Source organism: Daucus carota, chromosome 8, assembly GCF_001625215.2.
Source record: "Daucus carota subsp. sativus chromosome 8, DH1 v3.0, whole genome shotgun sequence".
Taxonomy (NCBI): domain Eukaryota; kingdom Viridiplantae; phylum Streptophyta; class Magnoliopsida; order Apiales; family Apiaceae; genus Daucus; species Daucus carota.
This window is the reverse complement of record NC_030388.2, coordinates 12,297,738-12,313,585: the sequence shown is the minus strand read 5'-3', so window position 1 is coordinate 12,313,585 and position 15,848 is coordinate 12,297,738. Positions and strand designations below refer to the sequence as shown.

Here is a 15,848-nt window from a genome sequence, read left to right as displayed (position 1 = left end):
ATGGAAGATCATCAATCTGAAGCAGATAGTCTTGTGGAAGTGAAACAAGAGCTCATAGTTACACCTAGTAATGGGAACCCATTATACAGAAAAGCCCATTTTCTTAAACCTATTTTCACTCAAGATCATCCACATCTTCCTCCCTCACCTACTGCCCTGTTTGCCTCAAAACCCACTTATAAGAATCTTGAAAATTGCACTTTGCAGTCTTACAAGGGCTTCTCACACCCAATGGACTTGGAAAAATGGAAGCTTTGGGTGCAGAAATTAAAGCCAAAATATGAAGATATATGGAAGAAAGCTGGTATTTATGGAGCAATCTTAGCTTCAATCTACACTGTTCCTAAAGACAAGAAGCTGATCATTTGCCTTGCTGAGAGGTGGTGTGTTGATACAAACACCTTTGTGTTTTCATGGGGTGAGGTAACTGTTACTTTAGAAGATATTATACACATGGGATGCTTTTCTGTTCTAGGTGCTTCAGTTTTAAGTCCTTTAGATCATGATTGTAGTGAAATTTTCAAGAGTTTGAAATACCATCTTAAGAAAATTAAATTAGGTCATTGTAACAATGCCCTTTCTCATGTGTGGATGGATTACTTTATTAGCAGTGGTGATCAGTTAGAGCATGAAGCATTTCTTGTGCTCTGGCTGTCTAAATTTGTTCTTGTTCGGTCCCAGATAGCTGTATGGGATTTTCGTGTTGCTATACATCTTTCTCGAGGCAAAAGAATAGCTCTAGCACCAGTTGTCCTGGCCTGCATCTATAGAGATATGAGGCTGTTGCATAACTTGATTCTTAGGTCCTTTATAGTAAAATCTAGATTTGGTTTGAAGTATAATATTTGTCACTACGATTTAGTGCAGATGTGGGTTTGGGAGAGGTTTATACAATTGAGGCCGTTTGTCAATATCATAGGAAGTGGAGAGCCTAGATCAGCAAGGTGGAATAGAGTTGTAATCTTGAAGGTTAATGATGTGAGGACAGTGTTAGACTCTGCTAGTTTATCATTTGTGTGGCGGCCTTATGCTCTAGGTTCAAGCAATAATATGTTGAGTAATATGTACAAGGACACTGAACAGTGGGTTATCGTTGAGTCTGATGCAGTGGAATCGTATGCTCGATGCTTGAGAGCTTCTGAGTTAGTTGGATCAGGCTCTAAAGAACAGTATCTTCCCCACAGAGTGGCTAGGCAATTTGGATTAGACCAAGATGTTCCTTCCCATGTTTTTCAATCCACTGAGAGTGCTCCAATTACTTGGAACAGTTACGGTGAGCCTATTAGAGGTGTGGAACTATATATTCCACCACGACACTTTGAGTCTGGTGTCTCATCCCGGTATGTGTTATGGTGGAGGGGCCTTGTGGCGGTCAATGAGGAAATAGTGACAAACAGCGTCCAAATTGAAAAGCAATTACCACCAGTTTCTGGCATACAAAAGAGAGATGGAAATTCATTACCTGCTTCTGCTACTCTTTCTGGTAATCTTGAGGAAACACCAGAGGTTTATGTTGCAGAGGACGGTCTTACAAATAGTGATCAACACACGAGGAAATCAAGAAAGACTGGAAACACTGGAAAAATAGCTGACCCTGATCACGAACCAGTATTGAATAGTTCAGATGATGCTGAAGAAGACAGTCTGACAATTGCACAACTTCTAAATCAATCTGGAAGGGAAAATAGTTTTGAGAAAGTAAATGATACTGCTGGTGATGAGCTGCTACTGAACAATTTTACCCTGGAATTCCCCCAAAATTTAAACTACACAAGTAAAGCGGTGGAATTTCCTGTGCAGATTACGTCTTCAACAGATAAGTTTGAGAAGAGTAAATCATCTGCCGAAAAACAAACTGAAGTAAGGGAAGATACAGTTGTGAGTAGGAATTTAAGGTTTGCCAGTGAACCTGCGGAAATGTGTGTGCACAGTATCCCTAATTCAGATAAGCTTAAGAATGGTCAAATTTCTAAGGAACGAGAAATAGCACGACAAGAAGATGCAGTTAGAAATCCAGAGGATAGCATTACCAATATTGAAGAAGAAAATTGTGAGGAAAGTAACTCAGAATTGCAACACCGGAGACTTGAGGCTCGTATTTGGAGGCTTGAAACAATTTTCAAGATGATGAAAGCAGCAAAATTCGCTGGAACTTGTAGAGGAAATGAAGAGAAATAGTCTCAAGTATTGCATGGCATTTGTATGTTCCACTGAACTGGATTTCATTTGTTCTTCTGTTGGTGTAGTGCAGATCTATATCTTTAAGGCTATTTAAACACCCTAATTGATTTAAAGCATAGAAAACATTGCATGGCGGAGCCACAGCCAACTAGCCAAGGCTGTGGTGGGCTCAAGCCCATGTCAAAAAAAAATCTCCAAATTTTAATATTACTCATCTCAAATATTGTAAGGTTAGCCCTAACACAATTTTGCCCAGCTCATTTAGTGGGTGTTTGTTTACGAATTATAAGTTCAGCTTGTTCTGGATTATAAGTTAAGAGCACTTATTCGTACCATTTGTGTAATAAGTCAAGAAGCATTTATAAGAAGCTGAGAATGCTAGCTTTTGTTTCAGGGCATCTACTTATTTCCCAAACACTTTAATCACTTATAAGTCTTATCTTACTTCTAACTTCTACTCCACTTATTTATTTTAAGCAAGAAGCACTTATTTTAAACTCACCCAAACGGCCCCTTAATTTTTTCTGGTAAATCAGGAGGAAAACAGAAGTAAAATCAGACCTCCAGTTAGGTTTCAAAGGAGAGAAAAAAAAAACATTTATAAAAGAGATCAAATATTTAGAATTAACTAATAACAAAATCAATTTATTTTTTTCTTGATTTATAATTTTTATTCTTGCAATTTAGGTTTTACAACTTATAATATATTCGAACTTTTTTTACTCTGTTTCTTTATTACCGTGACACGGGTGTTTTATCTTGTTTTGTTTTTATGATCATTGTTGTGATCGAGATGAGTTTTTATTGCTACTATAGACGAAAATTATATCCTGGCTCCGCCCTCTGTTCTACAAGATGAAACCCATTTTCACACTCTGAATCTTGTTGATAAGTATGCAGTTGCTTGTGCATGCCTGTCGTAAGAACATCCCAGAGGTCGTTTGGTGGACATGTAAATATCTATGAAGTTGAAATTCTCAGGAAATATGTAAAATTAAAATTGTTTGCTTGACAAAAAGAAAGGAAGTGCAACTCCCCCAAGAACATAGGAAGTTATTTACCCACCTCCTCCTTGTTACTTACACTTCGTGCAGGAATTTAAAAAGCTGTATAGCAACCAAACACAAATATCAATTTCCCATCTATTACAATTTTCATAGTAAATTCAAATTTCATTGGAAATAATTTTCCATCGTCAACCAAACGAGCACCTAACCGGAGAGTCCAAGTCCACTTACATGTGGGTCTTTTTTTGTCACATAAACATCAAGGGAATTTTTTTTTAAAAAAAAGGAATTTAAAAATTCAAAAGTAGCCGTTATATTTATGATGTTCAGATTTTTATATAAATAATTTAAGTTTAACGACAATATTTACGTTAGTTTATATGCATGCATGTTAACCAAACATGTTCAGATGAATTGGACAAACGCCGAACAAAAACTCAAATGAAGCGTCAAGTTGGAATGCTCTTATTGTTGGAATTTAATCTTAAACTTGTTATTTAAGTATTTGTTTTATGTGCATATTTTAAATTAATCGGTAGTTGTTTGCATGGGTGACTACGGAGTGCTGATATGGAGCATTTTTAGGAGCGGCATGGGATAGTTGATAGAATAGTGGAGTTTTATCAGGAGTCTAGTTGCTTGTTTTTAGGCACTACTTTGTTTTAGTTGTTTCTTTATATATGCCTAGTATTCAGTTTTACATAGTTACGTAATGAACAATTAGTTTACTTATTCCCAGTTTATATACTTTTAACATTATGTGTAACATGAGTTTTTAAACATCAAGCTTAGATTCAACACTTACGTGCATGTTTGCGACCTGCAACCTATTAAGTTGAATGTTTACAGCTGGTTAAGTTGAATGCTTTGTGCGTAACTCCATGTCTCAGAATGGAGACACTAAAAGTATGGAATAATATGATTGTGGGCTCTTTAACTACACACTAAACGTTTTAGATTGTAGTAGTATATGCTGACTTTTAACTCATCATATTTATAAACCTTAAATAAACTAGTAGCCAACGTAAAGATTGAAAATTATATGTACTAGTCTAATTAGTTCTGATGCTTATCTTGTTAATTAATTGAAATTCAAGTACCCCTGTAATCAGAATTGTTTGTTTCTTCCGACATCACCACAAATTTGGTTAATCGATGACAGGGGTTTAAGATGACTTGAATTAACATATTGAAAATTAACCAACCATAATGATGGATTAGTTAATCGATACAGAAATCTAAACTATTCATATAAATATTTTATTGTAAAATTTTAGATTTCATCATACTATGTTATGCGAATTTTATAATTGGATGGGACTAGTTTATGTTGCAAATTAAGACAAGCAAAATCCAATTCAATAGAATATTTGTTCTGTGACATTTGCATAAACCAATTTTGTATGTCACATACTGTCAGAGTGTCAGTGATCAACTTTATATGATCGATTAAACTGGTGAATTTCTAAATTTATTTTAGATATCACAACTTTTCATACTCAAATTAATAATATTTATGAACAAAACAAAATTGGGTGAAGTTGTAAGACTACATGCCTATCACATGAGAGGTGAGGGGAAGAGTTTAACTCTGATTATGAGAGATTAAATATCGTTATAAATGACATTGAAAATGAGTTAGTGGGTGGTGCTAATGAAGATGAAAAAGAAGAGGATGCTCCATTTGTAGGTACAAATGAAGTTTCTTTTGATTAGCAAAAAAAATGAAGTTTATTTTAATATTCATTTTGGCGAGGTGATGAATAATATGGAGATGATGAAGAAAGTGATGATGACTATGAAGTGATAGTGGAAGTGAACAAGAGATTGAGGATGGTAATGACTCTAGTTGATGAGAAATGTATAAGAATCAAGAAAAAAAATCAAAAAAGAAAAGGAAGAATTAGATTTAAAAAAAAACCGGTGATCATAGAAGAAACGCTTTTTCAGCCTTCAAATTCATTTCTATATTCTTATATGTGTTTGGACATATAAGCAGTAGAGCTTATTTAGAGTTTATAAGCGGAAGTTGGAAAGCTAGGTTTCGTAGCTTTTCTTTTCCTCTCTGGCTTCTTAGAACTACTAATTCACCAGATAGGAATGGATAGGACTTGATGCTTACATGGACGTCTATAATATATATTGTAATACTATTTTTAAAATTACATATTTGTGATTAAAATTTTATAATAATAAATTTTGCTTTAGACTAAGTTGATTTTTATTTTAAAAAGTATTAACTTATAAATTCAAATTATTAACAATAATAAAAAATTATAATTAAAATTATCCAAACACAAAAAAATTATAAACCACAACCCGAACATTTTAATAATAATTTATAAGTCGTGACCCACTTATCACTTATAATCTACTTCTTCACTTTAAGTAATAAATACCTTTTTTTTAAGTTAAGCAAACGATTGCATATCACACATTCTTTGCAAAAGTGTAAGGACAAAGATATTAGTGAATCCAGCTCTTATTCTGGATGCATTCTGTCCAATAGTTGAAAAACTAGTGACTACAATGTAGTCACTAATAACTGAATTAGTAATTTTATTTTTGTTAAAACTGAAACTTGGTAAAAATATGTTTTTGTTGATGATTGAATCTGCACAGGATTGTTCTAATGATATTATTATTAAACTATGAATTATTTCTAACCCGAAATGGATTGATCAATGCTAAAGTCAAGGAAGATATAAAGTTCGATTTCGGTGATTGGTCGTTTATGAACTAGATTATCATACTAAAAAGTCAACATGTACGAAATTATTCATATTTATCAATTAAGGAATTGATAAGTCAGCAACTAAGTGATTTCAGAGTCAAGTCAAGTCTTCTAATCATTTTCAAAGATCAACAGGTTTCAAATAAATTCAAATCACGTCAAGAATTCAACACTATAAAGACATAGACAATGTTAATTGAAGAAATATGACTAAGTTTTGAGGAGTTGGTGCCAGAGGGTCTTGCTAGTGTGTGTATGCGCGCGAGGTGCTAGACTTGAATAAAATTCTCTATGACATGGAGTTGCGTCCAATATATCTCTAATATCACATTGCATCCTTTCAGATATTAAATATATTGGTCTAAGTTCAGTGCAGACCACATATTTTTGAACTATTATATTCCTCCATCTAGGCCATTCATTTTGTTATAATCTAACGACTATTCCCTTTTTTTTTTAACACAACTGTTCTGATTGAATAATCAGTATACTTAGATCTCTAAATATCGAACAATTATTTTGAAATATAAGTTCAAGCAGTAAAAAAAATTATTTAGAGAATTTTAAACGTTATTCTTGAATATTACCCTAACCAAGTAAAAAGTTATGATTTCTAGTATTTTCGATAATATCTTTAGATTTTATCAAGTCTATTTATTATTAATTTTAATTATATAGTTATTTTCTTTATTTTAATTAAAAATAATAATAAATAAACTTGATAAAATCTAAATATATTTTTACTTGGTTAGGGTAATATTCAAGAATAACGTGTAAAACTCTCTAAATAATATTTTTACTGCTTGAACTCATATTTCGAGGTACTTTTTTGATATTTATGATGACTTTAGTGACTATATTGATACCGTTTTCAGTTTGGTGACCAACTTGATACATTAAACCCACTTCAGTCACCAACTAGATAATTAACCCTTAAAAATATTATCCACTTGTCATCATCACTTAAAAATATTATCCACTTGTCATCATCTCAATCGTTCTTTTTATTTTAATTGAACGATGATGGAATGAGTCTTCAAAGACTCTAGACTCCAAGAAATCATCGTTTGAACATCCGAAATACTTCCTCAATTCTCACTACTGTTTAGTATTACTAATATACTTTTCTCTTAAAAAATATATAAAACAATTATTATTATTGTTATTATTATTTACAGATATATATATATCAGTGTTAACAACCAGAAAATTCCGTAATCATGAACAAGTTATGCTTCCATTTTTGTACCATGAATCCATGATCATAGCACAATACTGTACTCCCTCTGTTTTTTAATATATGGCGTTTGACTTTTTGGCACACACTTTTAAGTGCTTTGGCCGGATAGTTAATTGTATTATTTTTGAATTTTTTTTTTCTGAATAAAAATATGTAATCAAAATTTTAATTTACAATAAAAATCAGTTAAAAATAATAAATTTTACTACCCGGTCAACCCATCTAAAGATACGTGCACAAGCATATAAAAAAAAAACAGAGGGAGTATTTATCAGTAGAAAATCTGGAAAATTCCCACACCTCTGTAGACCAAATAATTGTTGGCTTGTTGCACCCCACTTTCTAGTAAAGCGTGTAAAAAGAAATAAAAAAACGCATTCCTGTCATCTTCAATCTTTAGTGTTATTCACCTGCTTGGGTTCTTTCTTGTAAAATCTTGAAGCTTGCTAATGGCAGATACTCTGGTAGAAGAGAGAGAAGAGGTGATGGTTCCAGCCAACAGTGGAAACCCAATATTCAGAAAAGCCCATTTCCTTAAACCCATGATCACTGAACACAATCTCCTTCTTTCTCCACCACCTAATCCCCTGTTATTCTCAAAACCCTGTTTCCAAAAACTTGAAAACTGCACTTTACAGTCATATAAGGGCCTGCCATCAGAAAAATGGAAGCTTTGGGTCCAGAGTTTGAGGCCCAGATACCAAGAAACATGGAAGAAAGCTGGGATATATCATGCAATCTTGGCTTCAACTCACACAATTCCAAAAGACAAGATGCTGATCTTTGGTCTTGCTGAGAGGTGGTGTGCTGATACTAACTCTTTTATTTTCCCTTGGGGTGAGGTAACTATTAGTCTAGAAGATGTTGTTTATTTGGCATGTCATTCTGTTTTAGGTGCCTCATTTTCGACTCCTTTAGATGATGAATTTGTTGATATTTTTAAATGCTTGAAAAATGATCATAAGAGGGTTAGATTAGGCCATGGTGGGAATGTTAGTGCTTCTAGTTGGATGGAGTATTTTATGTTTAGTGGTCATTCTTTTGAGCATGAAGCATTTCTTGCACTGTGGTTGTCTAGGTTTGTTCTCGTTCGGCCTCAGAATTACATAGGTATAAAGGATTTTCGTGTTGCTATTCATTTATCGCGTGGTGCAAAAATTGCGCTAGCACCTGTTGTTCTTGCCTGCGTATATAGGGATATGAGGGTGTTAAAAAATTCAATTGTTGAGTTGATGAGATTGGAGTCTGTAGTTGGTTTGAGGTTTATATCATGCCACTATGATTTAGTGCAGATGTGGGCGTGGGAGAGGTTTGCGGGATTAAGGCCAGCTCCAAATATTATAGGAAGGGGAGAGCCTAGATCATTAAGGTGGAACGGAGTGAAAAACTCCGAGGTTGATGATGTGAGGTCGGCCTTAAGCTCTGCTGAACTGGTATTTGTGTGGCGTCCTTATGTTTCAAGCAATAGTATGTTGAGTAATCTGTGCAGGGATGATGAACAGTGGGTAGTGGTTGATTCTGATGCATTAGAGTCATTTGCTCGATGCTTGAGAACTTCTGAGTTGGTTGGATTAGGCTATACAGAGCAGTATCTTCCCCATAGAGTAGCTATGCAATTTGGATTAGACCAAGACATTCCTCATGTTGTTCGACTTGGTGGGAATCCCGAAACTGGTTGGACCAGTTATAATAGACCTCTTAGAGGTGTGAAACTGTTTATACCACCTCGACTTTTTAAGGCTGATGTCACTTCCCGATATGTGACTTGGTATAGAAAGACAATATTATTATGCACCAATGAAACAATGGAGTCGGGTATGCAGAATATGTGGTCTTCATATAAGTGCAGGAAGAGTAAACCGTTTACCGAAAATCAATCTGGACCAAAAGAATGTGCAGTTATAACTAGAAATTCGAATTTGACCAACAAACCTGTGGAAATGAGCAGTCATAGTATGTCGTCAAATACGCGTAAAGAAGGCAAATCAACTGAAAGACAGACTAAATTAGAACAATATGGAGAAGTGAGTCCAGAGGATAACATTGCCAATGTTGTTGATGAAAGCTATGAGGATACTGCAACAGAACTACAACACCTGGGACTTGAGGCTCGTATTTGTAGGCTTGAAAGGATTTTTGATAAGATTAAAGCAGCAAGATTCTGTGCTAGTTCTCAAACAGATGTAGATAATTAGTTCTAGCAAGATATCTCTGTAGTGTGATGCAGTGCATATTTTGAGGTAACACACTATACTTATCCGATGTATCCGTCATTTGACTATCTATTACAATATGATCTTTGTATGTAACAATCATGGTCTAAGTTAGCAGAATGCACTTGATTCTATTGATATCTATTCTCGATGCAAGGTTCTGCTGATCAAGAAAATGTAATATCTGATTGCTGAGTTGAAGATAATAGGAATCAAAGCCGAATCAACTGTCATGTGCAATTACATTTGGAGTTTTTACCACATGTCCACATACATCAAAAGACCTATACAATTATACTACAAAACAAATATGAATAAGATTATTCACATATCTTTCCTTGCATTTACACAATCAATGTATAAAATCTACACACCTGGTACTTACTGCCGTGGCGACGTGGTCACTTCTACGTCTGTCGTACTGTAAAATGAATCATCTGCATTGTTCAAATAATTCTCTTCCTTCTCATCATTCCACCTAATCACCTCCCTTACATACTTGAATGCATCATCTACTGTTACACGATCCCTTGCCTTGGCTTGCCAAACAAAAAGTTTCTGAGCAGTTAAAGAAGCATACAGTTCTTTGAACTTCATTGCAATATAGTAGTAAGCCTGGGGAGCTATGTTGCTGTAGGGCCGCACTGGGCTAAAGTCAGTGAACCAGTCGCAAGCATTTATTGGCACCCGGTTGACCTTCTCCTCAAAGCGGTCGTACTTGTTAAGTATCAAAACAAAAGGGATGTCCTTGAAACATGGATGCCTCACCATCTTCTCAAATAGCTCTTTGCTCTCGATCATCTTGTTCTGAAGAAGAACCCCACTTCCAACATCCTCAGAGGTAAACCCCGTCTGATCATAGTCACTCAGAGAAACACAGAAAACAACTATACGCACATCTTCAAACATTTCTACCCATTTGTAACCGTCGTTCATGCCCTTGGGATTCACTCTAATAAGTTGATATCTGCAAACCAAAATACATTGAAAAAACGAGTTCAGTCAGCCCCACCAAACTGCTGAAGGAATCAATTGAACTTGTAATTTGTTTTCAGAATTAATATGTCACTAATTTTTAGCCAATACATCATCAATACCATACTTTTGAAAGTACTACTTGTTAAGACTTGTCATTGCCAATGATTAATTACATCATTTTTGAACTTAAGGTATAGTCAAATGGAATGTGTATCTTGAAAAGATAGAGAAAAGATTGAGAAAGTTTCTCGTAGGGTGAAGTAGTGATATCATAACCAATTCTACTCTCAACTAAATGGTTCATAGCTAGTCTGTAAAAATATAGATAAATAAATTACCTACTCATCGGCAGTTGAGCTTCCAAATTGTCTGAGTAAGCTACAGACATTGGACTATGATCATCCAGAGAGAACTCTATGAAAGCTAAACCATTCCCTTGGCTGACTCCTTCCGCATACAGTATGTCTTTTTCTGAAGGTTCATACTCGTTACTGGATATTTCAACAGCCTAAGAAGACGAGATAAATTTGATGGATCAGTGAATCTATGTCATCCACTATTGCAGACCAACTAGTAATTGAAAGCTTCAAGAAGCAACAAAAAAAAGTATAGTTACCAGTAAAGATACTAATGTCAACCACAAAACTCAATTCTAGATGCCACTATACGACCAATATTACAGTTATATTTATAGGAAGCAGTGCTACTGGATCTTAGTGAACTGAAAGCACTAATATTACATGGCCTAATAGCAATTATTATTCAAGTGTCAAAAAGTAAAACTTAGTCGATAGAAGACTTTATATTGAGGCGCTATTAATTTCAAAATGCAAGACATGTATTCCACACAAATGTGTCATCTATTTGTGTTCTACTAGCATGTCATTAAGGATCTCCCTCGAAGAATCCATTTAAAAGTCATGATCAATTATCAATAAATCTATATTCTCAAACCAATTATTTAAGGTATGAAGAGTGGCCAATAAATTGGGATGGAGAAGTAACATATTTCATTAGAGAGGGCAATTATAAGATACCCGGCTTAGGAAGTACTCTGCAACATCTGGAAGGAAATGAAGTTCATCTTTTCTCCTGTATGTTTCTTGTATAGCAGGATCTTTCCACACCTCTTCAACTAGGGAAGCATATTCACGGGTAGCTGCAGGGAAGAATGCATCCAAATCACCAGTAGCTATAATGTCTAGAAGCCAGTCTGAGAAATTCTTCAACCTTGGGTTGATGGAATAAATATTCTCCTCCAAACAAGCCTCTCCATCTGAAAGGAAATTAAGGGTCACGAGGAAATTTCCAGTGTAATAAACTTTAGTAATCTGATTGAAATAAACTCACATGTAACACGGGGAAATTATATTGCAATAAAATCAACTTGTTAAAAATATTACCTGCTTCAGAGTTTTGATTCCTCATCAGCAACTCCTCCTCAAAACGTTCCCGTCCGTCAAGTAAAATGCTGAGATATTTGTACATGTTGCTCTGGATCATGAGCTTTATACCTTCCATCTCTTCAGGTGCAAATTTGTTGCCGTACAAAAATTTGGCCTGATTAATAGGAAATCATAAAAGAGAATAAGTTTCAACTGCAAACCAAACTTCTTGGCAAATGTACAAAACTAAGTATATTACAAAAAAAAAACCGGCAAAAATTTATGGAATACATCAGTACTTCAACGATCAGTATCACACTGGAAAAGACGGAAAGGGAATTCAAGGAACTATTTCAAAGTACATTTAAAGAACTGATGACTGACTTGTCTACGAGTCCCTAGGTCAATTTCAGCTTGTGTAATCCATTACTTGAACATAACAAAGTACAAACAAATGAAACATGTGTACCATATATACTACCATCATTCTACATCCAACTATAGACATCGGAAAGTTTACAATCATTATAATTTATAGAACAAATTAACATGCTTCTTGATGACTATAAATGAAAACAATAAAAACATCACAATGCACTTTTCTCCTGCAGATGAATAGTTCTTATCACTTGATAATCCTGAACCAGATGAATGTAATGTTACTTAGCCTTGTCCTGCAGATGCCCCAATTATTTTCTATAATAAAATTTCAAGTATGTAAAAATGATCTTGAACTGAAATAGCAGGATTTTAACTTGCATCACACAAGCAAACCACAGATCAGTAATTTAAAGTATACTCAAACCACAGAAAGACACAGAGGTCAAAAAGAATCTCTTGGGAAATAATTAACACTTCACAAAAGAAAAGCACAAAAATTAATATCATTATTCAAGGTCCGCAAAAGTTCTACATTAAGTTGACTGCGGTATTATATGTCTATATCTTTCAGAAAGTAAAGTACATGCTTGAAGATGGCCATAATTCACAAGAACATTCAAAAAGTAAATCACCTGCTTAAATATAGTACTAGTGCCTGAACCTTCAAGCCCAAATAGGAGAAGCTTCTGAACTTTTTTCTGCTCTAAAAAGTTTGGGCCAGTAGAATAAATGCTAGGCTCATCTCGCCCGTGTGACTGACCACGGGGAACGGGTAAGGACAACAATGTGCAAAGAATCCGTGTTGATGCCTAATTAAGAACGACACAATTAGTGTGGAGTAAATAGAAAATGTGGATTAGCAAGACAAAAATGTTATCTAGTATTGTGCACATATCTATTTGTCACCATATAATATATATACCTTTTCCCAAATATTGCCCCTGATATTATTCTGACCCTCCTCCTCATAGCGACCGTCATCATAAACCCAAAAATGAGTATCACGAGGACATTGCACTTTTGCTAGCTGATCCATTAAAAAAGAAGAAGAAGGCTTATATTATTTGATAAAGTGAAATAAAAATGACCAGAGCACTGACATCCAGAAGAGAACCGGGTATACAAAACCATAGAAGTTGGATCTTAGAATTAACCTGTGAAACAGGGATCTAACATGTAATCAAGCATAATCTAGTAGATGATGTATGGGCCAATTTCAATACTAATAGAATCATTTCAGCAAGGATTGATTCTTATATGGTAGCTAACTTTATAACTGATGGCGCTAACTTCACTAAAGTTACTAGAAGTTTAAGGGACTACAAATGACCATATTGATCGTGAGGAAATTTGATGCTTATTAAATACGTAAATATCTAGAAATGTACTTAAGCCAACTATTTAATATATCATATCTCAGAAGAAAGGATAAAAAGAACTGACCTTTAACACCTTCAATTCAAGTTTTGTAATTTCTCTTCCATTCATATAAACCTCAGTGTTGCCATTGCTAGCATCGGGACTAAGCTTCCCCCTAAAAGTTAAGTTCGAACTTATTATGCTATCTGGTTTTTCTCCCTCCTGTTAGTTCACACAAGCAAAATTGTCATAAGCAATCTTGTGGAAAGGATTAGTATACTACCAAAGAAAACATAAGAAGAAAGTTACCTTTCCCCAGAGACCAGATTCCTTGTCATACCAATATTTACCAGGTTTTAGTTTCTGAGGTGGCAAAGGGCATCCAAGAAGTTCAGACATCTCTTCTGGTTTCAGAGGAAATCCGTTCACCATCAGCTGCTCTGGCCGCAGCTGATTAGCTGAACATTCTTTCTCTGCCTTCATTATCTGCCTAACTTCCAACGGGCTGAGTAATCGGGACAAAATTCTTGAAGACTTCCCAAGCTTTGACCGATTGGCTTCATCAATTGGATGACCAATGCAAGTCACACATTTTCGCCCTTCTGGCATAGAACCCATTGCCCTAAGTAAGCAATTGCTGCAATACTTTGCATCACAAACCAAACAAGACTCCTTTGTTTCCCACTTAGCTTTTCCACACCTATAACAAACTCTTCCCTTTGATCTTTTCTTTTTCTTCTTATCCTTTGTTACACCAACATATTCAAGAAATGCTGGCTCCCTTAGGCCTAACTCTTTGCTCTTGGACTTATCAACTGTATTAAAAGTAACAACTGGGATTCTTCTAACTTCATTAACTGACCTCTGACGGACAGGACTCATAGAGACTGAAGCAGAAGCTGAAGAAGAATCTCCATTCTGCAATACAGAAACCTCCGAATCTGAGCTTCCTGACATCCTATGACTTCGAGTATCCGAAGTACTAACAGCAGCAATATAAGGCGCTGGCAAAACAATTGGTTCAATAACCGGGGGAACATCTCTAGTAACCAAATTCGTAGATTCTCTATATGATTCATCTGCTACAGATGCAGTGGGAATCGAACCCGAATTCACATCCAGAGGGTCAATCCTGGGGAGCTCATACGAAACTGGAGGACCACTATACTCTATAGCTATCGAATAATCAAGATCATCTTCGTCTTCTGGGACAACAGCCCCAGGAGGTAACATCTTCCTGACCACCTCCCTCCAATCCTCTCTATCGGTTTTCGCCATTATTCCCACACCCCAAAAATGTATAAATTCTAGATGTCAAAATTAACAACTTTTGATCTACAAGTCTAGGAACCCCCACCAAAACTCTAGCTCTTACTTTTGATAAAGAAAATGAAGGTGATCACAAGAGTTGTTATAGAAACATTGACAACCAAACAACTACTTGGTCAACATGAATATAATAGCACAAACATTAGCACCAAAGATTAAGACCCACCAGTCTCATAAGATAAGTTGAAAGTCAAGATTTATAAAAGCCTTCAACTTTGAAACAAAAGATGCACAAATGTTATCAAACATAGACAAATTTCAGCAGTTCAAATACAAGGGCTGGTCTAACACGTCTAATTATCAAAAAAGATCATAGCTTTAAAGTTAAATAGTCAACTATATGCAACCATAAAATTATAGTGTACAGAGATAGAGACATGTAAGGCATAAAAAATGAAAAGAACAAGAAGGGTACCTAGTTGCGACTTGCGAGGAAAGAGACAAAGCCCATGAATCTGTAGATGGGGTTTTGACATTTATACCATAGGATTCAAGAGATGAAAAAACAAGAGTGAAATATAAAAAGAAAAAAAAAATGACAGTTTTACAGAGCTGAACAAGAAAGATTTGGTGGGGAAATAATGGTGGAAACAAAAAGGAGGGGGTGTTTTGATGTGAGAGGTGAGGTTGAGCAAACACTATCAGTGACGTTGCTTTGCTTTCTACAAGAGGCAACTATCTTACAACGAATTTCATTAAAACTTATTTTTGTATATACCAATAATAATGTTAAAATCTGTCAAAAAAATAAAAAATATTATAATGTTAAAAAGACTAGCTAAATTTTTAATTTCAATAAATAGTGTATATATTTGAGATATTTTATTCATAATAAATACTTATTTTTGTGAAATAACTCAGCTAAACACTATTTAAAAGCAACGAATAAAATATTCAAATGCTGATGTATATTTACAATCAAAGATAAATGAATTTGTTCTTTATTTTGTTTATACAATGTATATATCTAAATCAAATTAATTTTAAAAAATTATGAATTGAATTTGCAAATTATGCGCGCCTGGTTTTACACTTATATCT

At 34.8% G+C, this 15,848-nt stretch overlaps 3 protein-coding genes across 3 annotated transcripts; 2 read left to right on the top strand and 1 right to left on the bottom strand.

Moving 5' to 3' along the window:
- On the top strand, positions 1-2,178 carry LOC108198130 (uncharacterized). The gene has a single exon (XM_017365901.1). The coding sequence runs from the start codon at positions 1-3 to the stop codon at positions 2,176-2,178; it is 2,178 nt and encodes a 725-aa protein (XP_017221390.1).
- Positions 2,179-7,611: 5,433 nt separating this feature from the next.
- On the top strand, positions 7,612-9,357 carry LOC108199617 (serine/threonine-protein phosphatase 7 long form homolog). Its single transcript, XM_064083707.1, has one exon. It carries the CDS (start codon positions 7,612-7,614, stop codon positions 9,355-9,357), a length of 1,746 nt encoding a protein of 581 aa, XP_063939777.1.
- Positions 9,358-9,539: 182 nt separating this feature from the next.
- LOC108199616 (extra-large guanine nucleotide-binding protein 3-like) lies at positions 9,540-15,118 on the bottom strand. The gene is made up of 8 exons (XM_017367522.2): positions 13,788-15,118; positions 13,563-13,700; positions 13,042-13,146; positions 12,752-12,928; positions 11,757-11,913; positions 11,391-11,629; positions 10,692-10,861; positions 9,540-10,342 (listed from the first exon to the last, which is right to left on the bottom strand). The coding sequence occupies exons 1-8, from the start codon at positions 14,754-14,756 to the stop codon at positions 9,757-9,759; spliced, it is 2,541 nt and encodes an 846-aa protein (XP_017223011.1). The 5' UTR covers positions 14,757-15,118; the 3' UTR covers positions 9,540-9,756.
- Positions 15,119-15,848: the final 730 nt, after the last annotated feature.